This window comes from Beta vulgaris, chromosome 3, assembly GCF_026745355.1.
Source record: "Beta vulgaris subsp. vulgaris cultivar EL10 chromosome 3, EL10.2, whole genome shotgun sequence".
Lineage (NCBI taxonomy): Eukaryota > Viridiplantae > Streptophyta > Magnoliopsida > Caryophyllales > Amaranthaceae > Beta > Beta vulgaris.
In genome coordinates, this window is record NC_079204.1 from 11,216,843 (window position 1) to 11,241,905 (window position 25,063).

At 34.3% G+C, this 25,063-nt stretch overlaps 3 protein-coding genes across 3 annotated transcripts; all 3 read left to right on the forward strand.

Annotated features, from left to right (window-relative positions):
• The first annotated feature begins 1,605 nt into the window (after window positions 1-1,605).
• Window positions 1,606-8,792, forward strand: LOC104888652 (peptidyl-prolyl cis-trans isomerase FKBP53). Its single transcript, XM_010673676.4, has 10 exons — window positions 1,606-1,753; window positions 1,874-1,947; window positions 2,775-2,998; window positions 3,142-3,278; window positions 4,787-5,147; window positions 5,849-6,119; window positions 7,272-7,359; window positions 7,436-7,477; window positions 7,579-7,627; window positions 8,242-8,792. Exons 1-10 carry the CDS (start codon window positions 1,741-1,743, stop codon window positions 8,321-8,323), a joined length of 1,341 nt encoding a protein of 446 aa, XP_010671978.2. The 5' UTR covers window positions 1,606-1,740; the 3' UTR covers window positions 8,324-8,792.
• Window positions 8,793-10,297: 1,505 nt separating this feature from the next.
• LOC104888653 (protein SEED AND ROOT HAIR PROTECTIVE PROTEIN) lies at window positions 10,298-12,054 on the forward strand. The gene is made up of 2 exons (XM_010673677.4): window positions 10,298-10,522; window positions 11,546-12,054. The coding sequence occupies exons 1-2, from the start codon at window positions 10,381-10,383 to the stop codon at window positions 11,854-11,856; spliced, it is 453 nt and encodes a 150-aa protein (XP_010671979.2). The 5' UTR covers window positions 10,298-10,380; the 3' UTR covers window positions 11,857-12,054.
• Window positions 12,055-18,236: 6,182 nt separating this feature from the next.
• Window positions 18,237-23,082, forward strand: LOC104888654 (hypersensitive-induced response protein 4). Its single transcript, XM_010673678.4, has 5 exons — window positions 18,237-18,681; window positions 20,594-20,714; window positions 20,922-21,013; window positions 21,632-21,728; window positions 22,564-23,082. Exons 1-5 carry the CDS (start codon window positions 18,487-18,489, stop codon window positions 22,932-22,934), a joined length of 876 nt encoding a protein of 291 aa, XP_010671980.1. The 5' UTR covers window positions 18,237-18,486; the 3' UTR covers window positions 22,935-23,082.
• The last annotated feature ends 1,981 nt before the right edge of the window (window positions 23,083-25,063 follow it).

Below are 25,063 nucleotides of genomic sequence, written 5' to 3' on the forward strand. Positions count from 1 at the left end.
GAGTTCTAGCATGATCCAATTTTCATTTCTAGCTAATTTGTACGTCAACGATTAACTACAACATTCCATTTAAAAGAGTCCTACTTGCCATCAGTGAGACTCACTTTCTTAACAATCTTTGGTTTACTTTTAACAGATTTTCTCCTAAGCAAATTAGCGTGACAAGCTAATTGCTAAATTTGTCTCTAATGGTAAAGCTAGTAGTTAGTGACTTTTAAAATTGCATGCAAGTCCCTATTTACAACCATGTGAGATGCTCTTAGGATACTCTGTATGGTTTACGGACAATTACTATTTACTATTGTGTGATTATCGGGTGAGCAATAAATTTATTGTATGTCCACTTTACTTTTAATCAAAATTGGTCACTTTTTAAGTTAGGAGTAGAGGTGATCATGGGTCAGGCACAAGCGGGCTTTGGCCAAAAAAAATGTGGCCCGAGAAAGCCTCAGTTCGAAATTCCGCCACTAATAGCGGGCTTTTCGGCCATTTTGAACCTACCAAAATTTAGCCTAATTTTCATATTTAAGTTACCCTGATTCTTTTTGCTAAAAAAGGATCAAGACCGAACCATGAACCGAAATTTGTGCCCAAACCCTGCCATATTAAGTGTGTGTCGGGCCCATGTTGATCACCTATAACTAGGAGGGATAACTTTATAAGTTAAGAGGGTCACTGTAAATGAAGGAAACTTTTAACTTGAAATATATCACTTCTGTATAAGTGAAAGTGATCCATTTAGGGAAAAATTAACCAGCATATAATGGGCAATTTTGTACCTTTTAAGGGTTGCCTTTTACATAAGTGACTAGTTTAAGTAAAAAGTTAGCCTCGTTTCACTGATTGTACACCTGTCTCAATCAAGAATTTGTAGGTTTACGGAATAGTTTTATCAGGGAGTTAAAACCAATTCAGTTTTTAAAAGTTAACCCAAATTCAAGTCTACTCAAACTTAAAGACTTGAATTATGTTTCTTTTTGAAGACGAAGAAAATACTTAACTTGAAAGTGAATGGTACCTCATATTCCATCGAGTTTAGAGTCGATGCAAACTGCCAAACTTGATAATCCGGGAATGAATAGATTGAATAAGCTTAGGTATTCCAAACTCTACACCAATCTACCTCTATTTAGATTCAAATTTAGTTATGGAACTTGAATAATATTTTATTTCCTCCAATCAAGTAGGACTTATGTCAAATGCAATAAATTAGACTTTTTTATACTATATTTAATAGAATTATAATGCTACAAACACAATATTTCCATTTTAGAGTAAGTTAAATCGATTTGTACATGAGGTAAAAAAATTATTTAGATTTTGGTCAGACCTGTAGATTTTACATAAATTCAACCTCCTAAAAATTCATAGACGAGTTTTCACTTTTCATTTCAAATCTAATTCCTCCTCGTTAAAAACAAAGTCGGACTTAAATCAAATCCGAACTACATTAGCATCCCTAAGTCAACCCACAACTCGATTTGAATGCCAACTGATATTAGATTGGGCCACAAGATGAAAAAAAAAATTAGGCCAAAAACATCCAAACCCTTCAGTGGGCTAACTCAGAAGGCTGCACATTAGAACCCAGATTATTCTAGAACGTTAAGTTGTTAATATCACTATTGCCAAAATTTAAAAAAAAACGTTAAAAGAGAGGTTCAACTAGGGTTTTAGCATTGCGCTTCCAAAACCATTCTTCTCCCCCATTTTCGACTTCCTTTGGGAATTCAAGCGAAAATGACTTTCTGGGGTTAGTATTTTGTTTTATATCTTTCCTTCAATTTCGAATGGAATTTTCATGATTTTAGTTACCATTTTAATTTGTGATTTATAAAGGTTATTAATTTTTTCTGGGTTCACTGAATTTCAGGGATTGAAGTGAAACCAGGCAAACCATTTACTTTTAATGCTGAAGATTTGAGTGGAAAGCTAATTTTAACTCAGGTTGGCTCCTTAATCTTTGCTCCATTTTTTTCTGTATAAAAATTTGTCATTTGGGGTTTGTATATTACAAGTGAGTTGAATTAATTTTGCATGTGGGTCTATTATATATGCGGCATAAATTATAAGGGAAAGAAAAAAAAAGAAAAGAGAGATGGGAAAGTAATTTTCATTGATGTTGGTGCTAATTTTTGTAGTTTTAGTGTTTTAAGATATGTCTGTTAGATTATGCTTAAATGTGTTACCTTTTACACCTTATGTTATTATGTTATGAAGGAATTATAGGTTTTGAAACAATTGAACGATATAGCACGTGTACTTCTTTTAGGTCATGTACTCGTACCGTTCTTAAAATATTGGAATCTCGTCGTTTCCGTCCCCGTACCCAAACCTGAACCTGTACCCATTCTCTTTGCAACCTAGAATTGAGGTGACTATACATTCATCACATAATTTGCATAACTATATACATCACATAGTTATGCAAATATAATTCTAAAGCTGTCTTATATGTGAATCTCAATAGTATAAATACTTGTGACCTCATCAACTATGATGTTTAATGCTGTAATATGATAGCCTAAATGTATGTGGAAGAATGATTGTGAACACTGTTGTGTGACGGCAAACTAGAAATTTTCATTGCTTTTATGTCATGGAAATGCTTTGTATAATTACATGGGTGGCATACTAACATTTTAAGGTATTTGGAACTATGCTGACTGTAATACTAGATGTGGAGTTGGTCTGAATCGAACTTGATTTGCTTCAACTTTTTGTATGTGCTATAATTTTGAGTTTTGATGGAAGTTTATTGTGCCTTAAATCAGGCCACCTTGGGAACTGGTTCAGCAACGAAGAAGAGCATTCTTCAGGTCAATGTAGGAGATAAGAGTCCAGTCTATCTCTGCACTTTGCTGCCTGACAAGACAGAGTCTTGTTCGTTGAATCTTGAATTTGATGAAGATGACGATGTGAAGTTCTCTGTTGTCGGGCCAACTAGCATTCACCTATCTGGCTTTGTTCAGGGCGATGTTGAACATGAGTGTGATTCGTATCCTCAATACGATTGTTAAATTCAATTTTGTACTAGCTGTTAAAATTGGCTTTCTAGCAGAAATTTATCCGGTGTTTCTGGTTTTCTGCTTTTTTCCCCCCATGATAAGTTTAATAATTCCTTGACTGAGGGCCCTTCAGTGACTCATGTGGGGAAGATATCTCTGAGACTGACTCCGGGAGCAGTGAATATGATTCTGAAGATGGTTTAGGGGATGATTTTGTTGATGATGATGATGTTCCCATTTTCCCACCTTCACCTGTCCGAAAGAGTGGAGGTATATTCTTTGGCCTAATGGTCTGTCATCTATTGATGCTTAGGCTATGTTTAGTTCACCTGAAATTTTCTGATCTGAACTTATCTGATCTGATCTGAACTTATTTTTTCTGATCTGATCTGAACTTATTTTTTCTGATTACAAGATCTTATCTTTTAGATTTTTCTCAATATATAAGAAAAAATACAGTCATGTGGGGTCTTGTTTGATTCGTCTCAATGAGTACTTTATTAATATTCAATTATTATAATTTTTACTAATATGTAATGAAAGATATAATGATTTTTAAATATAAGCATGATCTGAACTGATCTGATCTGAACTTATTTTTTTCTGATCTGATCTGATCTGATTAGATCTGAAATAAGCAAAAATAAGGTGAACTGAACATAGCCTTACTCGGACACATTGATTTGATATTCCTCCATCCTGCATTCCTGTTTCTTGTATACCGAAGAGTTTCAACCTTTTTTATTCTTACCCTATCCCTTACAGAAGAGAATTATAGTGCTTTCTCTTTTATCTGCTTTTTGTTCAACGATGAAGCTAGCAAAGACAGTTTTGATTAAAAGTTTACATTTATATAAGGAGTGACAGGTTTCGCTGGGATAGTGCAGCTGTTCAGACATAAGTCCATAGCAATCATCCATTCATAACTCCCTTCCTCACTATGAATTGTAGTCTTGGCCAAACTAAGATAACCAATATATAATACTACCTCTGTTTTTTTAGATGTAACATTTGATTATTTTAATCCACTCCTCAAAAAGAAAATATTGCATCTTAAAAGAAAATGGAGGAAGTAATTTTTAGATTAGGCCTTTTGCACAACATCAATATACATGTAATCATCCATCACATAATTTGCATAACTATATACATCTTGAAAAATTTCATTTTGTTTTACCAATTGGGTAAGGTCAATGGTTCTGGGATGGATATTGCACCTGGAAGGTGGTAAAACAGTGCTAACACAAACTAGGAGTTTGGCCAGGTATATATTTCTGGGGTGTTATTCTGAACTTTGGGGGTTTAGGACATACAGTCAGGAATCAGGATCTTCTATCCTATCTGTGCGATCCACTTTCACCACTAATATTAACCACTAATATTAAGCAACCAACTTTGACTTGATGATGTATCAAACCATCAAATGTAAGGGAAGATGGACATAATACGAGACTCATAATGGTAAATATGATCCATCTTTGGCCATATCATTCACAAACTATTCTATTGTGTTATGCGACTATTTCGCTGTAGGGCTCACATGTGTTTGCTCTCTGTGCCGAAATATTAACAATTGTTTTTCCTCCCTCTTTGTTTGAGATATTTTCTCATTATAGCAATGTACTATTTTTTTGAATCACTTGGCACTTTTCAAGTCTCATTTATGCATTGGCAGTGCTTCCTCCCCTTTTTCTCCATCGGAGGTGTATTTGTTAAGCTTTGTTCTGGTTGAGTAGGAGAATTTCAATGCAGCTGATGTATTCTTTTCATCACCTTAGTTGTTATCGAGGAGATAGTGGATGATGAGAAGGCTGCAACTGAAAACGGTGGAACCAAGAAGGGAAAGAAGAAAAAACAGTTGGGTGATTCTGACAATGAAAAAAGAGCTGAACAGCAGATCGTTGTGAAGGGCGATATTGTTGCCTCAGTGCTGGAAAGTGAAGATGAAGATGAAGATGGATTTCCAGTTTCTTCATCACGTAAAAGTGAAGCTAATTCTGAGAATTCTAAAGCAAACACAACAACCATAGCTGATGAAGGGAAGAAAAAGAAAATCAAGAAGGACGAAGCAAAACATGAAGATGAATCTTCAAAAAGTTTAAAACGGAAGGTTGATGCCATCAATCATGAACAGAAAAGGTACAACTATGCAATTATAGATTGCTGTTGCACTGTGAACAATAATTTATTATGTCATGTCAAAACGTGAATTCTGAATTGAGCATTCATGTTTTTAACCTCGGGGAATTGAATTTTGAGTCGCTTCCTTGTTGAAGTCATTGCGTTAAAAACTGGTTTTGGGGAATCAAATTCTTTAGTTTGTCTTTATAAATATGATTTCCAGGCTTGATCTCATTTTTGTTCAAACAGATTGAGCTGCTAAAATAAACTACCTCCTTTTTTGTTGTTGTACCCAATAAGATTTCCAGGCTTGATTTCATTTATGTTCAAAACAGATTGAGCTGCTAAAATAAACTACCTGTGTTTTTTTAGTTGTATCCAAAGACCTTGGCACATTTGCCAACAATGAATTTTGAGCATTAATATCCAGTTATGTATAAGTAGAATTCATAAAAAGTGGATGAAATTCTGTAATGAGAAGAATCTAACAATGTCAAATGATATGTAAATAGTGTCAAAAGTCAATATGATACAACTAAAGAACACGGAGGAAGTACTTCTATATTGCTTTATAAATAGCTTTTCTTTCTCTAGCTTTTGTTATTCTCTCTTCGTCACTGGAAGGTATGGTGACTGCAATTGTGGATGTCGTTTGGTGTTCTTTGTTATTTATCAAACTTGCTTTTTGATCAATAAGTGTAATATGTGGGATCTTCCAGTGATGCTACTGAAGCTGCTGATGGAGATGCATCTGAAAACAAGAAAAAGAAGAAACAAAAGAAGAAAAAGAAGGGGAAGACAGAGGATGATGAAGAGGGTGCAAATTTGAAGCAAGATGCACCAGAAGATAAGCAGATACATAAAACTGATAAAGAAGCCAAGAAATCTACAGCTAAGGTTGCCAGAGTTAGGAACTTTCCTAATGGACTTGTCATAGAGGACATATCAATGGGAAAACCTGATGGCAAAAGAGCTTCTCGAGGAAGCAAGGTAACTGCATATTCCTGGCTCAGCTTAGTCCAAAGAAAAAATGGTTTTCTTTTTAATTTGTTGCTTTGGATTTGTTATTCTCCTACAAGAAGCTTTGAAATATATAAGTGGATTCACGTGTCGGTACTCACAGCTCTAGTCATTATGTAGAGTTTGCATTTAGCGAGGGCTACTTTGTTTTTTTTAGTTGGGATGTAGGGGGGAAGATGTCTGCTGACAAGATTTTGCTCTGTTATAGCTACTCTTGAATGGAGGGAGCATGTAACTCTCTCGCTGAAAAATATTGAAAGCAACATGTGGTTCATATCTTGAGCTCTTCTTTCTTAGGTAGATCTTCTGAAGGAATTATGAAGTTCCCATGCTGAAAAATAATCTGAAGCAGCATGGTTCATTTGTAAATGTTTTTTTTTTTGTTATGAAGATCTTTTTTCTGTTTCCATAAAAGAAGACAGACATATGGGGGTTAAGAATATCCGTTTCATTTTGTAAGCTTACTTTGAGTCAGGGGCTTTGCCAATTTGAAGTAGATGTTGGACGAAGCAATATGGCATCAGTCTGGGGGTCAGTAATAGTAGATCTGCTGCTTAGATTGAGACTATGACTGAATCATGCACAGGTTGTTTGAAGTAGCCTAAAAGTATACCACTTGCGATTTAGCCAATTCAGACAAGTACTTCACCATGTTCGTTATTCTCTGAAATCTGAAATTTAAGCTAATTAGAGAAGTCCAAGAAAAGAACATCTAATTTTTAATCTGGACCCATCAGAAGAATCCTAAGGAACATTATGGAATTTCGTGTTATAAGTGACATTGACTTGGCAAGTGATTGATATAAAGGCTGTGCATATGTTCCTATTTCCCAAATAGCGATGATGGCATGGTTAGTGGGATACACATTGGCTAGTTGAAAATGTTGCTGTTGGGTAGTCACTGACACTTTGGTCAGTTATCTTTTCCGTGTTCCCACGATGGGGTTAGTTTGGTGATGTGTAAGGATTTTAAGTGATTAGGAGGACATAGTTGGAGTATCAATCTTCCATATGAGAACAGTGATTGTTCAGGACTTTTTTTACTTCCTGCATATTTTGCTGTTCAAGAATGGTGGGCCACCTTCTAGTTTTCGAAGCTTCTCACTAGTCTTCAATTTGCAGGTTAGTGTTCACTATACGGGGAAGTTGCAGAAGAACGGCAAGCAATTTGACTCTAATGTTGGCAGAAAACCTTTTAAGTTCCGTCTAGGTAAAACAAAATGACGAACAAAAAAATTTGTTATTATATCGAGATAGTCAGCTTATTCTTTTGCTTCATGTGACAGGTATTGGATCAGTCATTAAGGGTTGGGATATTGGCCTCGAAGGTAGAAATTGAAAGTTGAACATCAGAATTCTTCATTTGATGTCTTATACCTGCTTATATATTCTATATTTGTCATTCTGATGTGTGAAATTTGATGATTAGGCATGCGTGTCGGGGACAAAAGAAGGCTTACAATTCCACCTGCAATGGGGTATGTACTATATCTTTGTGCACTTCTCGATTTCTTTCTTTTTAGGTATTTTCTTTAAGATTGCAACAGTGTGATTTATGTATACTAATGATGAAAGTTATGTATTTGAGGTCCTCATAGTTTAAGTGTTGCACTAACAAAGAAACATATGAAGTATTGTACTGATAATTTATTTAAGTAACTTGACATGCATCTACATCTTTTTGATTTTTGTTACTTGTGAGAGCAATCTTTCTATGAGAACATGTGTACACAATGCTGTGATTCTTTTTAACCAATATGTAATCCATTTTGGCTAAATTGTAACCTTTTTTCCCTCCTTGCGGGGCTAATCTTCAAAAAGGATAGTTTCAGGACAATGATGTAACATCTTGAATTTGGATTATAATTTCACTGTTCCCATAGTGTTATTTATTCTCATATGAACTCTGTGTGCGCTTGGGTGTTGGGTGTGTGTGTGTGTGTGTGTGTGTGAGTGAGCACGTGCGTGTGCGTGTGTGTGCACGTTTGTTTCGTGATATTTTAGTTAAATAAACTTTCAGAAATCTCATCTTATGGCCCATAATTAAAAATTCGTTTTTCAGCATCTGATAATAACCTCTTGCACTGTGCAGATATGGTGCCAGTGGTGCTCCACCTCAGATTCCTCCCAATGCATGGCTAGTGTTTGACGTCGAATTGGCCGATGTTGCTTAATTGACCTCACCTTTACGGAAAGTGCCATTTTTGTAGACGTTTTGAGGCTATATAATCTACACCCGAGTGTTTGGACTCAAATTTTGTTTCTGTTATTCAAGTGTGGTATGTTATGGGAGAGCAAGTGTAAAGTTTTAATGTAATTCAGATTGGAACAGCTGATTTTATTTTAGATTATATGATCCTTAATGAAATATGGAATGTTTTACTCTGAAACTGTATAGGCAGAACAAGTCAGCCTACCTCCTTTTGCACCTTTGATTCAACATGCTTCGACAGTTCTTTTTGCTGTTTTCTACTTCCTCTCTTTCGTTGTAATTTCAATATTTTGACGTTTTGGGGACTGAGTTTGTAAAACTTCGATAGTGTGTTGTAAACCTTGATGATATGCTTTCATCAAAATCTGAGAAGAAAAGTTCTAAACATTTATAGTGGATTGGGATATCAAATGACTCGTTTATACTTTCAATGCGTTGTATTGAAAGCTTACCTGCCAATTGTAAATTGTTAGTCTGCTAGTCTCCTTCACTAAAGAGGTTCTAACTTTACTTCACCACTTTCAAGTTTCACGCCAAGGAAAACGAATTTGATGATCATAACTTACGAGTCTTTGTATATTTGCAAACTTATATGTAATTCTAAGCTATGTTATGTAGTTTTAGCTTTTTTTCAAACAAAAATATACTCATTTTTTCATCTGTTTTAGTTGTAATATGAGGCGAAACACGATTTTTAAGGAGAGGAGAGAGATAGAGAAATATAAAACAAGGGGATTATGTGACAAAGAAATAGAAAACTCAATGCTAGGTAAAGTATGTTTGCAATTAATTATTTATTAGCGTGAAATAGAGGTGATAATGGGTTGGGCGGGACCAAAATTTTGTGCCTAAAGCCCGCTATTTTGGGCCAAAATGAGTGGGCTTTTTGGGTCAAAATGGGGCCGGGAAAAAAAGGACTGAAAAGTCATTTTCGGCTAGCCCAAAGTCCGCCAAAGCGGAAAAAAATTCGGGCCGACCGCGGGCCAAAAAATTATACCTAAAACTCACCCAAAAAACGGGTTGGACCGGGCCAGAATGATTAGCTATAGCATGAAAAGTAAGTATAACAAGTACAAGTAAACAAAGCAAGTACAAGTGACAAATTGTTAACTCTTATAATGCAACAACTTGATGCGTTGTTTAATAATCCAAAAACTAGGTTATTCAATATGAGTATATGACGAGTGACCAAGACCTTCATAATGACACTATGACAAGTAAATCAATTAGATGTGCATATTTACAATAATATATTGTGCTTTCGAACTTTCAAAGATTGAACACTGAGGTGAAAAAAAAGAAAAGTAATGAGCAATACTATCTCACACTAATTCATTATTGAACTTTACAATCTTTTATAAAAGAAAAGCAAGTCATCCATAATAAGAGCTACACTTGCAAATAACAATGGAATGGATCTAGACCTAGGTCCTGATTTTTGGTAGCAATCAAGGCATGTTTTGATAATATGCTAATTTAGATCCACGTTAGATGTGAATTTGTTGGATTTAAAAATAAAATTTTTAAAGATTAATTCATGTCTTATATAGTAGGCCCGAATCTATAAATCTAGCTAGATCGAGTCAAGATCCATTGTCATCCTTACTTGCCAATAAGTTATTGGGATAAACTGCATTCGTGGCGGGCAGCAGGTGGGCAGGCCGGCCACTTTGTACACCTAGGCAGCTAACCTTCACATAAGGAATGTGACAGGGATCACTACTTGAAGAAATCAACCATTTTGGCAAAGTAATGCTAGTTATGCAATGCACGTCCTAGTATATGATCACAAATCACTTCCATATACAGAAAATTTCTGGGCATAATTTATTCAACGTGCAACCAATGACATCTCTAAATCTGCTTTTTTTTTTTCCGTTATGAAAACAAAATCCTAAAGCAATCAACAAAGAGTATGCCTATAAAAACAGGTGCAAGTTCTTGGCAAACTCACCCATTCATTCATTCATCTTAACTTACTTAAAAAAATCTAAAAAACAAAGAAGATATAAAAAAGCCATGGCTCGTAACTTGATCATCTTCTCCTTGGTTGTATTGTCTATGATTGCAATTGCTTCATCTGAAACCAAGAAGAAAGATCTTGGTAAGATCATCGTCCATGGCACAGTTCTTTGCAAGCAAGGCAACAAGACCATTGAAGGTATACATATATATACTTGCACTTTAATTAGTTTCCACCATTTTCCAAACATTGTATATATGTAAAGCATTCTTCCTAACCTAGGAGCTCAAATAATCTTCTCATTTTGCGAGTAATCTTGTTAAGGTTTGGAATGTGCGAAAACTCATCCATCTTCTCGTTAAACTATAGAGGAATATATATATATATACAACTTAATATCAGAAACCTTACTAATCTAGATATCCTAACAACTTAACAAATAGGAATATAATACAATCAAGACTTCTAATAAATATAATATACTCCGATACTTCCCTTCAAGTTGGAGCATGAAGATCACACATGCCTAACTTACGTAGTGGAAAACCAAACTGGCGTCGTTCCAAAGCTTTGGTCAAGATATCTGCTAATTGATGTCCAGTAGGATTTAGGAACATAAATATCATACTCCAATAAATCTACCCATATGAAACCATAGTAGACTTTGATTGTCAGTGTTCACAGGACCGTCTCATAAAATTAGGGACCCTATGCTAAAATAAAATTATAAAGATTACATTTTTTGGTGAATATAAGAGCCGGAAGAGTTATAAATTGGTCTTTTTGGAGGATAGGAGAAGAAGAAAAACGCCAAATAGAAATTAATCTCTTTATATTTATAATTAGATTTAGCTTTTTTTTTTTTTTCTTTGGACGGACAACTAACATATTTGGGCCCTTATTTTTCGAGGGCCCTGTGCAGTTGTTCACCCTGCACATGGCCTAAGCCGCCTCTGAGTGTTCACAAGTAATAGAAGTATCAATTAAGTTACAGGTTTTACGTACAAAATATAATACCTAAAAACCATATGTCGATTATAAATAAGATTAAGTACTGCGAATGAGCTAACCAACAGCAAATTGCCAAACATAAGGCATTTTAATTAAATTCATTGTTCCTTCAATCCCTTTACAAAACACTACATAGAAGTATATTATATTGATCATACATATAGAAGTAGAACTTTTCTTACGCTTGTTTTACTTTGTTGATGTACGTAGGTGCAACTGTAACTCTTAACTGCACCGGGCAACCACAAGGTGATAAACCAAGACAAATTATTACAGTGGTTAGCAACCCAACTAATGCGAAAGGTGAGTACACCATCGGAGTTGCAGCCACTCTCGAATCCGGCGAGAAGCTGATCCATTGCAAAGTTACACTCAAGTCTTCTCCATTGAAGACCTGCAAGGTCCCAACCAACATCAACAAGGGAATCAAGGGATTTGGTCTTACCAGTGTTAAGCATACTGATAACCCTAAAGACAAGCTTTTCTTGGTCCCAGCTTTATTCTTTACATCTTCCAAGTGAAACAATTAATGAGTGCTGCTAGCTTTTGGATCGATCTTGTCACAATAGTCACTTGCTTGTGTTCATCAATCTGTTTTTTCTATATTCATCATCTAGTCTGCATGTTGCAAACTTGCAATTCTTTTCTATTTTGATGTATTAATTACTTCTTTCTTGTGCTTTCTAAATAATAAAATGGGTTCTTTTTTTCTTATATAATTTGAGACTTTGTATTGCACTGCCACAGTCGTTGCATAATATATTAATATACCATTTGCTAATTATATAATTGTTTTATGTGAACAGTACTATAATTTTAAAATATATTTTTTACTAATACGTAAGATATCAATGATCAAAGTAGTATATTGGAGGTCATGAAAGCTCAAGCGTAGCATCTTTTGTGGAATGGATGAAGTAGTTGCATGTTGTAAATTGTAATGATACTCTACATAGTTTTAGGGTAATTTTAAAAGTAAATATATTACGAAAACCGTATGACCTTACTGTTTGAGTTAAAGGGGTAACTTGAAAGCAAATTGGACAATCAAAACTCCCTTTATATAGTTGTATGAATTTTATGGATATTTTGCGAAAAAAGATAATTTAGAAATTCTATAGTTTTTTTTGTTAAAAAAAAGATCTTACCTTATTGTAGAGGTATACATGGGTCGGGCCAGCACGCGGGCCTCCCCGCCCCGACCCGAGTTGGGCCCGGTTTGGCCCCTTGTTCGCTTCGTGGGCCTGTCACGGTTAAAGACAATTATTTCAGGCCTGCACGAGCACGAGCCCGCGTGGGCCGGTCCGCGGTCCGAACGCTCCTTTCCTCTCTTTTTTAGCCTAAAACTGTCAAGAATCCAAAAAACAACATAAAACATGGGCCAGCCCGCGGGCTCGTGGGCCTAGGTCGGGCCGTGGACAAAATCTGGAAATTTCAAGCCCGGCCTGACACGCCCCGCCATTTCTCCAAGCCCGTGGGCCGAGCCCGTGAACAAGCCCGGCCCATGCCCAGGTCTACCTTATTGTTTGAGTTAAAAAGAGGTAACTTGTGAAACAAGTGGACAAAAAATAACTGCTTAATAATAAATAATGAAGTCTCTTTTGACAATATGTTTTAAGAAAGTTCATAAAAAAATTGTCTCAAAATTTACACAGAATATCGCTGTGACGAGTACTACTATTTGTATATAAGTGTTGTAAATTATGGATACTTTGGATAAATTGTAGCCACCATAATGTTTATGTAATTTGAATTATTTATTTTTAATTTTAGATCCACATCATTCTTTATGATTTTATAATTAAACTATAATCAAAATTTGTATTTTAAATTTGTAAATATAATTGGCTTATATTCCAAAAATCTTTGTGTTGATGGTGATCACAAAGAATGTAAAGAAATAAAGGAATTATACTGCAAAAGGAAGAAGATGAGTAAGCAACAAACGTTCAGCAACAATTTATTTTAATTTTTAAAAATTGAAACTAGCCTTTTCTCATTTTCTTTTGTTTTAAAGATTCAATTCAATCAATATGGACAACATTAGTCTAAAAAAATAGGGTTAAGATGTCAATACTAATACGATTAGTTTGATATTTGGTTATAGATGGTGGTAATGAACCTATATGTAAATTTGTGAAGAAATCATTGTTCATTCCCATGTTAATGCTAATTGAGTTAGTTTTGCGTGGATCTGGTCCATACTAATATTATTGTGGACCAAAGCCACTTATTTAATATAATGACCTTTTTTTTCCATATAGTAACCTTTTAAAAAGCTTAAGTTACATTATATAATTACTTTTTATCATAGTTACCGTTTTTTTAAATATAGTCACTCTTGCTTACATTAGTTTATCGTGATGAAATTTTCAGTTTGTGACATAGTAACCTTTTTTCACATATATAGTGAAACTTTAGAATTTATATCTGTATACACAAATTTCGAGTCAAAATAATATACTTCCTCCGTTCCATAATAAGTGAAACATTTCTCTCTTTTACGTGAGAGGTTTTTTTAGATGAGTGTTTCACTTATTATGGAGCGGAGGAAGTAAGACGGGAAACAAAGTAGCAAAGAAATTACATTTTAATAAATGTATTGAGTACAATCTCTGTAAACAATTTATAATGAAAAAAAAACTAAGTCCTCTGATTCTGTTCAGTAGCTTGAGAGTGACACATGTTCGTGTCGACGTGGAGTTGAATGTAGATTAACGTGTTGTCAACGTCAACCTGAGTTTGAGTGTGGGATGACGTTTTGTCAACGTCAACCTGAGTTTGAGTGTGGGATGACGTTTTGTCAACGTCAACCTGAGTTTGTGTTTTGTTTGGGTATATATTCGAATGAGGGCTGACAAAAGCTTGAATCTTAGTCGGATATGTTTGAGTGTACCTGAACAGGCGGCACAAATTTGATGTGCTTATTGACTATTTGCAGAGAGATTTCCAAGAGAAATTTATGAGCTCTTGAGAATAATGATTTTTCCGCCCCCCTCAACTGAGAGATTGTGAGGTCTATTTATAAGGAATGGAGATCCCTTCATGGACTTGGTAGTTTATGGGTTTGGTCCCGTTTATGACTTGGAAGTCTTTTTACCTTTGCCATTTGACCATCTTATTCGGACTAGTAATATGGGCTAACCCAAATATTTTATAATCCACATTATATTTGTTTAATTTAAGTTGGATATGTCATTTAAGTGGGCTAAAATTAATTAGATTGGGCTAATCATATTTATTTTGTCTCAATAATAATTAATTCATTTTAATTGTACAACACTAATAAATTTTTAGTATCAACAATATCTACTTATTTTTTATATCTATTTTTTTATATAGTAACTCTTTTTTTCATAAATCACATGAGTTAGCATTAGGTCTACACTAATTAGTGTGGACCATGTCTATATAAGAATTTTACATGCTAATTTATCTTAAAATGACTATTTTTCTTCTTATTTTTTTTATTCCTTCCACCTTACTGGTGGTAATGAGTGTTAATGAAAATTCCTCCCCTTCGAGAAAAAAACACAAGGTTAGGGTGAGATAGCTTCCCATAGAGAAAAGAACACAAACTTAGGAGTTGAAATTGTCTCTACATAGAAATTTTAAGGGTAGTTCCTAAATTCATTTCAATTATCACCATTAATTAATGACTACCAAGCGGTGGATGGTCGATAATAACTACAACTTTATTGCAGTTATGAATAATCATCCATTAGTATCTATCTATACAAATATATTAAAAGGCGTGCGTGATAATGTATACACGCCACGTGACACCTCCATGCAATGTATACACGCCACGTGGCGCCTCTGTTACTCCACTAGAGTTGTCCAATGTGTACTCCAATGTGTTCATAAGTCATGTCAATTAACAAAAGTAAAATTAGTTTGCAACGAGATTTGAACTCATAACCTCTTGCAATTATATATCACACAATTACCATCTCAACCAACTTTTAATCAAGTTGTAAGTGTCGACATTATTATATAGTACCATTTAAATGTTGAGTTTTCCTTGATATATTTTAATGGGAATGAAAAAAAATGCATATCAAATTAATTTGTAAAATAGTATCAATCCGGAGTAACACCCGAACCCAAATACTAATTTTCTTTAAATATAGGTCTCTATCACTGGAATTGGTAATATGGAAATGACATTATATCACACATTCACACGATCTGAAGAATATGTCAAAACCCACAATTGAGATTAAAAAAGAAATATCCCCCCTTTTTTTTGGTAAAAACAAATCTGATGGCTAAAGGTGGAAATTAGTATATCCCTCTTATCGATGAGGTATGATAAAACGATAGTAGTTAGTGGATCACTTGTCACTAATAATTACTTTTATTTTTATTTTTTTTTAAAAAGTTTCCTTTTTGTAAAAAAAAAAAAAAATTGTTAACACAAAAATACAAAAAAGCTATTTTTTTTAAAAAGTAAATATGTGATTTCTACCATAAAGCAAAAAGTTGCATTGATTCACGCGTTTAGTTAAGCTTTTCCCCAAAAAGTACAATCAGTTATTAATAAGAACCCCTATTTGTATGTTTGAAACCCTAGTTATTGTTATATCAATCCTTGTTTGTGTGTTTGAAACCCTTGTTTCTTGTTAAACCAATCCCTGTTTATTTATGTTAAAAAAAAAAGTTGAAATCTACCTTATTTTTGTCAAAAATTTAACATGTGATCTCTTCCATAAAGCAAAATGTTACATTGATATGTGTGTTCACTTTAGCTTTTCCCCAAAAAAGTACAATTGTTTTTTTTAAGAAACTCTTGTTTGTGTATTTGAAACCCTGATTATTATTAAATCAACCCTTGTTTGTGTGTTTAATACCCTTGTTTTTTGTTAAATCAACTCCTATTTGTGTATGCAAAAAAGGTTGAAAGTTATTTTTTGTTAAAAAGTAAACATGTGATCTCTGTCATAAATCAAATAGTTGCATTGATTTGTGTGTACCATTCAGCTTTACCACCAAAAAGTACAATTGATTTTGATAAGAATCCATGTTTGTGTGTCTGAAACCTTCATTATTGCTAAATCAACCTCTGTTTATGTGTTGAAAACCCTTATTTTGTCAAACCAACCCCTATTTGTGTATGTAAATATGCTAAAATGACAATATTATCCTTGTTAGTGGGTAAGTTGCCCACGAGAAATGATAAACCACTAACGGATAGTGGGTTCACTATCCAATATCCAACGCATTTTGGTAATTTCCCGAGGGAAAATGTGAAAAGCTAAAATCTTATAAACCCATGTTTTTGTATCAAAAACACTTATTTTGATGAAACCAACCCATGTTTATGTATTGAGGCACGTGTTACTTATAAAATCAACCCTTGTTGGTGTGTAAATTACATGTAATATTTTGTCAAAAACCAAGACTGTGATTTCGGACAAAAAATAAAAATTTTCTCGATTTGCGTGTTGTCGGCAAATTTTTCCCCTAAAAACTAAAAAGTACAACTTGATATTTATATAAACTTATGTTTGTGTATCAAAAACAGTTGTTATTGATAAATGAACCCATGTTTATGTTTTGAGGCACTTGTTACTCACAAAATAACCCTTGTTGGTGTGGATTAAATGTAACTTTTCATCAAATTTTTAAAAAAGAAAAGTGTCCTTTCTGAATTTTTATAAAATCCGAAATTTGGTTTCGAAATACTGAAAGTGGGGTACAAGTTTTTTAAGAGGGAAAAAGTACTTTTACTCGGTTTGCAGCCATCTTTTCACTTTTTTGTTTGGTTAAATGACGCTTTTACCCTCGATATGGGATAGTGAATCCAATATCCGTTAGCGGTTTATCACGACTCAATTATCTACTAACTTTAACGTTTTATTACCCCCTTATCTTAGATGATGGAAGTATGACACACATAAAACTAGAATGACACATTTGGATATTGCACAATTTTCAAATAAAAAGTTCACTAAAGTACCATATTGTCAAAGTAGTTGCGGCTGCTACGCATTAATAAAGCTCTGACTGTGAGACGCTAAAAATTACTCTATGATGGTAACACTTCGAATTAGTCCTGGTATCAAAATATTTGTGAGATGGCAAGAGTTACCAATACTTTATTGCCTATATAATATGAGACTTTAAATATTTTGATGAAAGGTTACAATCAAGCTAAGACTAATATGAAAAGTTCAAGCTTTATATTAAATCAAAAGAGTAGTTGTGTTGGTTTTAGAGGATGAAGTGATGAACCAAACTGATGGGCAACGAAAATTCCATTTCTCTTTTTTCAATATTTATGACATATAGGGACTTAGGGAGACGTTTTCAAATTTTCACCAATAAGCTAAGCAAACCTTGAAATTTTGATAATTAGATTAAATTACTAGTCAACTGAATCTAGCTTGCCCTAAATAAGGATTGTTGCTATTTCTTCTATGATTAGTAAGGTAGCAGGCCATCTCGTATAATTTAGCGTCTCTACTTTTCTATGCTAAACTAAATTATAAAAAATAATTTTTTTTGATGAATAGAAAGAGACGAAAGAATCACTAATGAGTTTTTCTTTTTAAAGAATAGGGAAAGATGAAGCATAACACCATATAGAAATCAACTTATTTGAATCTGCATCCAATACTACACTTGATAAATTAGGAATGGAATAGGCGGTAATTAGATTTAGTTTTTTTTTTTTTTTACTTTGGACGGATAATTAATAAAATTGGACCGTGATATTTTGAAGATCGTGTACGGTTACTCACCATGAACATGGCCTAGGCTGAAGAATAAATTTTGCATTGAACTGGAACCTCCCACAATTGTAAAGTCGTGAAATGCAATTTACCACTCTACCAAACAAACTTACTATGGCTAAATTCTAAAGACATTTCATTGTCTTGACTCTTGATCAATAATGTTGTATTCTCATAGGAAATTTCTTCCAAAAATAAAATCAAGTGAACTCGGAAGAAATTGACTTACGCGCGCGTTCTTCCAAGTTCCACGTCTCAATTCCCAGTTCCACCACAAAAACCCCTTTCTTCATTCTTCCTTTGTATCTTTCTTCATGTGAATCTTTCTTCATAGTTCATATAATCATAATCATTTGTTTGATCACAAAAAGTGTGAATCTCCGTTGAACAAAAAGAAGAGATACAGAAAACAAAATGGGGAATTCATTTTGTATTTTATGTGGATGTATAGACCAAGCAAGCGTAGGTGTGATTGAAAGATGGGGTCGATTTGAAAAACTTGCAGAACCTGGACTTCACTTCTTTAATCCCATTGCTGGTCAATTTCTTGCCGGAGTTCTCTCTACTCGTCTCAATTCTCTTGAAGTCAAAATCGAGACCAAAACTAAGGTTTTCTTTTTCTTACCTTTTTTTTTATTTTTGAGAAATCTTCTATTGTTGAAATTCATTAATTCTTGCGATTCTGGCTTTCTTCTTTTGTGGGTATTTGATTTTTGTGGTGAATTTTGATACCTTGTCTCTGAATTTTGAGTCTAATTCGTGTTGCTTTTGTTGGGTGTTTGTTTTTGTGATGAATTTTTGTGTGAATTTATCTCATATGGGAGTGATTTTAGTAGGATGATGGATCGTACATATAGGGTTTCTAGTGGGATGATAGGCAACTACTACAATTTGGGATTTTTTTTTTATGATTGATTGGATCATGATTGTGATGACTCACTTGTAAGAGATTGTTTTGAAGTTTTTTGTTAAATTGTGGATCGTTCGTTGGTTGTATGCTGCATGGAGTCTTAGTGATTATTGGAGCAGCAGATGTATTTGGGTTTAATATGAGTTTGATTTGTATGTTTTGATGTTTCTAACCATGGATGGCACAAAATGTGGTTTGTCCCAGATGACCGTTCTTCGACGGTGTTTGAATTAGTGAGGAACTTTAGTGCAGGTAGTCTAAGTGACTGAGTTTTACTAGTAGTGGTTTTGCTAATAGGATGTACTTTTCATTTGGTGCTGATATCTTCTTGTAATCGCCAAAAAGGTTGAATGATCATTGAGATTTGAGAAAGCATGGACTAGGTGCGAGTTACTAGACATTGTGATAGGCGGTTTTGTGTGTTTCTTTTATCTTGTCATTGTGGTTTTGGCAAGCACAAGTGTTGTGAGGAAGGAAGGAAGCAAGCAAAGATGACTAGACCTACTTTCACTAGAGAGAGCTTAGCAATTTTACTTAGCTTAAGAAGAAGTAATTAGTCAAGGATTGACTTTTTAGGGTTTTGAGGAGATTTTACATGATTTGATGAATTCCTGATTTAGGCTTATAGGCTATAGCTGGTTCCGGTTGGATTGATGGCCAAATAATTTCCTTAATGAGCATCCTCATATTGCTAGTTCTGAGTTATGACATAACAATAAGCATATTTAAATTGAAGGTGGTCTTATCATGAGTAAGATTAAATCTTAGAGTGTACTGTTTTGATCATTATGATGACCGTAATGTTAAACAAACCAGTCCCACATGGCCTAACACAGGAAGGGGCCGACCTGGTCAATCAGCCAGATGGATTGTAAGGTATTTCAGTGATGGAAATTGAGAGTAAAGGCTCAAACTCTGGAGTCAAGTTTTAGCTCTTTCTGTGATATTTTACCTTTTTTTTCACCTTGCTAAATTATCAATTAAAGTAGCTGAAACTGGTTGGACCTCAAGCCACTTACCTGTGCTAGTCAGGCTTTGCTGAGTGCTGCTCACATTATAATTTTGTGGCCAACCTTCACTAGCTTTACAGTTGATGCTTACCAAATCATAATCATCAAGAATCTATACTAATTGGTGATGTAAATCTGGAAAACAGTATACTTTCATTTTATCATAAAACAGTATGTAATTTGAGAAATTGGTGGCTAAAGATGGCAATGCTGTCTGACCATATAAGTCAATTTTGGCCCATGATCGTATTACTGACAGAAAGGGAACAAATTCTTCAAGGATATCTGCTTCTAGTTACACAACCATATTTCTATTGTGCTTTTCAAATCTATTAGGACCTTAAGGAATATAAGCCAGTTTAAACTTGGCATCATGTTCTTTATCAAGTGATTTATTGATAGTGTGTTAGAAAATCTGAAGGTGTAATATGTTGTGTCAATGTCTTCAGAACTAATATCTTTGTTATGGTCCGTTGGTTCTTCTACAAGGCATGTTCTTGTTTCAAGATATTTTTTTTTTTTGGAGTGTATGTGACAAGTGCGTCAGTGTTTAATATTAGATCCTTATTATTTTCCATACCTGAACAATGCCTTTTTGCAGGATAATGTCTTCGTTCAAATGTTATGCTCAATTCAGTACCGTGTGATCAGACAAAATGCTGACGATGCATTCTATGAACTGCAAAATCCTAGAGAACAGATTCAGGCATATGTTTTTGATGGTAATCTTATAAATTAATTTTTCTGGCTTATTCTTGTCTGTTTTCCTGTTTGTTATGTGTAGATAGCCCTTTTCGCCTCTCTTGTGGAGTTGTGGAGTTGTGGAGTTGTGGAGTTGTAGACTTGTGGTTCAGCTGAAATGTTATCTTGCATTTCTTTTTTTACTGCTAATTTTTAACTTACCTCTACTTTTATTTATGAGATTCTAGTTGTACGTGCTGTTGTCCCAAGGATGAACTTGGATGAGCTGTTTGAACAAAAGGGTGAGGTTGCTAAACATGTACTGGAGGAACTCGCAAAGGTAATGGCTTCGAAGTTCTAATATGTTCCCTTCAGTTTGGTTTCTCTTGGTCTGTTCAGAGTGCTTGGGCTAAACTTCTTGTCTATCTAAGTTGTTTACCTGAAAGGAATGCAAGGACCACCTCAATTCTGTAGAACTAAAAAATTATTGAACTCCCTTTGACTATTTTACCCAACCCATTTGGAAACTGTTTTCAACTATTGTGTTGATCATGACACTGCAATCTGTTGAAGATGAATTTCTTAAATCATCGTCGCTGAGTGCTTTAAGAAAAAACATGAAGCGGCAGTTAGAAATTATTCAAGACAATTAGAAATTGAAGATTTAGAGTTTGTACCTGGGAAAGGGGAGGGATTGAACAGATGGAAAGGTTTTGAAGAAGTTGGATTATATTGTATGTGGAGATTTTAAAGTACTGAAGACCAACAGAAAAATTGAACAACCATTTTTTCTAGTAACCAATCCTTTTTCAAGTTTTCAAAAATAATTTGGAATTCACAACGATAGAAAAGAAGCCTTTAGGAACTGGTTGGTGGGATTTATCTCTGTTTCCTGTTATTTCGGATTTCATGTGCTCGCACTTCAAGAACAATGATTTTCTATGAATTCCTTGGGCAGGTTATGGGAGAATATGGATACAGCATCGAGCATATTTTAATGGTTGATATCATACCTGATCCAGCAGTACGAAAAGCAATGAATGAGATAAATGCAGGTTATTTTCTTCTATCGTTTGACGTCATTATTTTTCATAGGAGTGCCGATCGAGCATGTTTATCTGTGAGCAACTTGAACTCGACTCAATCAAAAAGCTCCGACTCTAATTGGCTGGATTGGAGCTCAGACTCAACTTGAGACCTTACATAGTCGAGCTCAGCCAGTCCCAAGACTCCCAACTGGACTCGATAAGCTCATAAATAGCTTGATGAATTTATTACTGTTTTGTATACATAGTACCAATTTACGTAGTTTTTTTTTTTTTTGGTTTGAAAAAGATAAAAATTAAGTTGGTACATAAGAGTAGAGGAGTGAGAGGACCTTTCAGAAAAATATGGAGTATTAGACTTACTGGAAAGGCCAAATAACGTGAAAGGGAAGGTCAGAAAAACCCACACCCTATTATCTGAAATTTAGCTGTTTCCTCAAGTTCACACTCCTCTTTTTATCCTCCTTATTGGTGTTAATTGAGTTTGTATGGCTGTATGCTCGTAAGCAATCTGAACTTGACTCGCTCAATGCTTGGCTCGTTGATTCGTCTGGACTCAAGACCTTAACAAGTCTAATCGATTTAGAGAATATTAAGCTCGAGGAGCAACAAGACGGTTCGAGCTCAAATCAAATTGTCTTCGAGTCTGTCTCCATTAGCACCCCGAGTTGTACTTGTGTCTCATTGCAAATAGCATATGTAGCATATCAATAGATAATGTTCAAATGTTCATACTACTGAAATTATATGTTTATTTTATAGAATCAATTACATTTGAGCTTTTGCTCACAATTTTCACTGTTGTCCTAGAATCTTAATTGTATTTGTGTACCTCATTGTACAGCACAAAGACTTCAGCTAGCTAGTGTTTATAAAGGGGAAGCGGAGAAAATTCTGCAAGTGAAAAAGGCTGAGGCAGAAGCAGAATCCAAGTATCTAGGTGGTGTTGGAGTGGCAAGGCAAAGGCAGGCAATCACAGATGGGCTAAGAGAGAATATACTGAATTTCTCAAACAAGGTCGAAGGAACATCTGCTAAAGAGGTCATGGATCTTATTATGGTCACTCAATACTTTGATACAATCAGGGACCTCGGTAACCAATCAAAGAATACAACAGTTTTCATACCGCATGGCCCGGGTCATGTCAGAGACATCACCGAGCAGCTACGTAACGGGCTTATGGAGGCAGCAAGTGCAAACTTAGAGGGTAAGTAAGTACCTTATCATGAGACATGCTTATAAATTTTGAAATTTGGTAAATGACAATGTGTGGAAAACGTATGGTGGACACTGGCTGTATATGAGTTTTCACTTTGAATGAATTATATAATATGGCTATAATTGAAGTCATTTATTTTTGTAATATGTCTCTAAATTATCTGGAATATTTCTTTGGATGTTGTCAAGAAATTGCTGTTCATGAGACTAATTTATTAGACCTTTTGAACGATCACGAAACAATGGTGCGAATAAGTCGAAATCTAGAGAAAAGTCTCCTTTACACTTCGTTTGAAGAGGAGGAAATGGAGAGAAATGGAAGGGGAAAGGAAAAAGATTAATTAGCTGCATGTTAAAAAACTTTCAGAACTAGTATAGTGAATGAATTTTCGCACAACTAGTGTAGTGAATCAAACTGAGACAAAATAGATGCATAACTTTCAGAACAGAGGATATAAAACATCTTAATGATAGGAGAAAAGACTCACAAAGTAATAAAAGAGAATCATTGAAACATAAAACCATAGGACAAAAGATCTAAGCTAATAAAACTAAGGAACAAAAAAGGATTACCATTGATAAAGTCAGTGGAAGCCCCTATAAAAAACCAAGAATTGAGGCTAGAGTTAGAGACATATGTAGTGGAAAAGAACGAAAGAAGAGAGTTATGTGTGCGTGAATTAGAGACATAAGTATATCATATGAGACTCTTAAGTAGTTAAGTGACCATAAGGAATCCCATCCTAGTAGCAATTTCTTTGTCCAAAATTCTAATAGTTCGTTATGATTATTTCATAAACTCTAACGACTTTTTTCAACTTTCTTATATCGTATAATTTTAAATTTCGGACCAAGGGAGTATCACTAATTAAAAAGTCATGAAGGTATGTGATGAAAATGACAACCTTATAGATATGGATCCAAAATTCATTTTTTAAAAGCTCTTTGTTTTATTTAAAATATAGACATAGAATCCATAAACAAAAGAGAGGTATGACGATCTTAATTTATAAGGGGGATGGATATGAGGTTCCATATCCAAGCTACCTCAATCAACTCTTTTTTTCATCATCAATGCCATTCCATTACATTCCAATACCTTTAACCAAATGCAAAGAAATTCTCATGAGATCATCCAACAAAACTTACATTTATTATAGGAGTCCAACAAACTTAATACTAGTAGTTATTACTTATGACACCAAATCTAACATCAACTCGACAAAATCCTATTTCAAAGGTTATAATAATTTATATAAACTCATGGAACATGTTGAAAAACTTGTTAAAATTGAATTGCGAATTCTTTGGACCAAGATTCCTATTTCATCTCCTCGATTTCACGTATCCTTTGGACACGCTAATTGATTCTTCCATCACTTTGTCTTAAGCTTATAAGTTATAACCTTAATTATTTAAATTCATGCACCGCCTTACATATTTAAGATTACTTGTCCGGTTTTCCCGGTGAAAGTACATTATCCATCCTCGATTTAAAATAGCTTCACCAAAACTTAATTCTAGGTGTGTACTTTTTTGTACTCGATATGTAATGGGGTTGTTTGGGAATTGGCTATTGACTATTGGCTTTTGGTTGGTTTAGTTAGCTTGTTTGACTGGCTGAAAGCATTGGCGGTATGTATTGGTTGTTTAAGCTAGTTGTTTGCAAAAGTGTTTGGCAAAATTAAATTGTGGTTGTTGGCTGTTTATTAAAGAGTTTGTGGGCCAATGAGCCAATCCAAAAAGTTGCTCCAGGCAGCTTTTTCATTTTGGCTTAAAGCCAGCTTTCCAGCCAACCAAAAAGCCAATAACCAAACACTTTTTTTTTTTTGCTGTTTGACCAAATTGAAAAGCCAAAAGCCAATGAAAAAACTATTTACCAAACATGGCATGTTTGAGTTTATGTATTTTCTTTTTTTTAGTGGTTACACTTTGAGTTTTAACACTGTTTACAAATTCATGGGTAAGAAAAAAAATAGTCATGTGTGATCTTGTTTGATTGATATGTACTTTTAAAATATCAACTTTTATAATTTTTACAAATGCAAATTTAGAGATATTAATATTCAAACATTTATATTAACAAGCATGAAAAAGCAAAATGTAACTATTAAAAAGAAATAGGA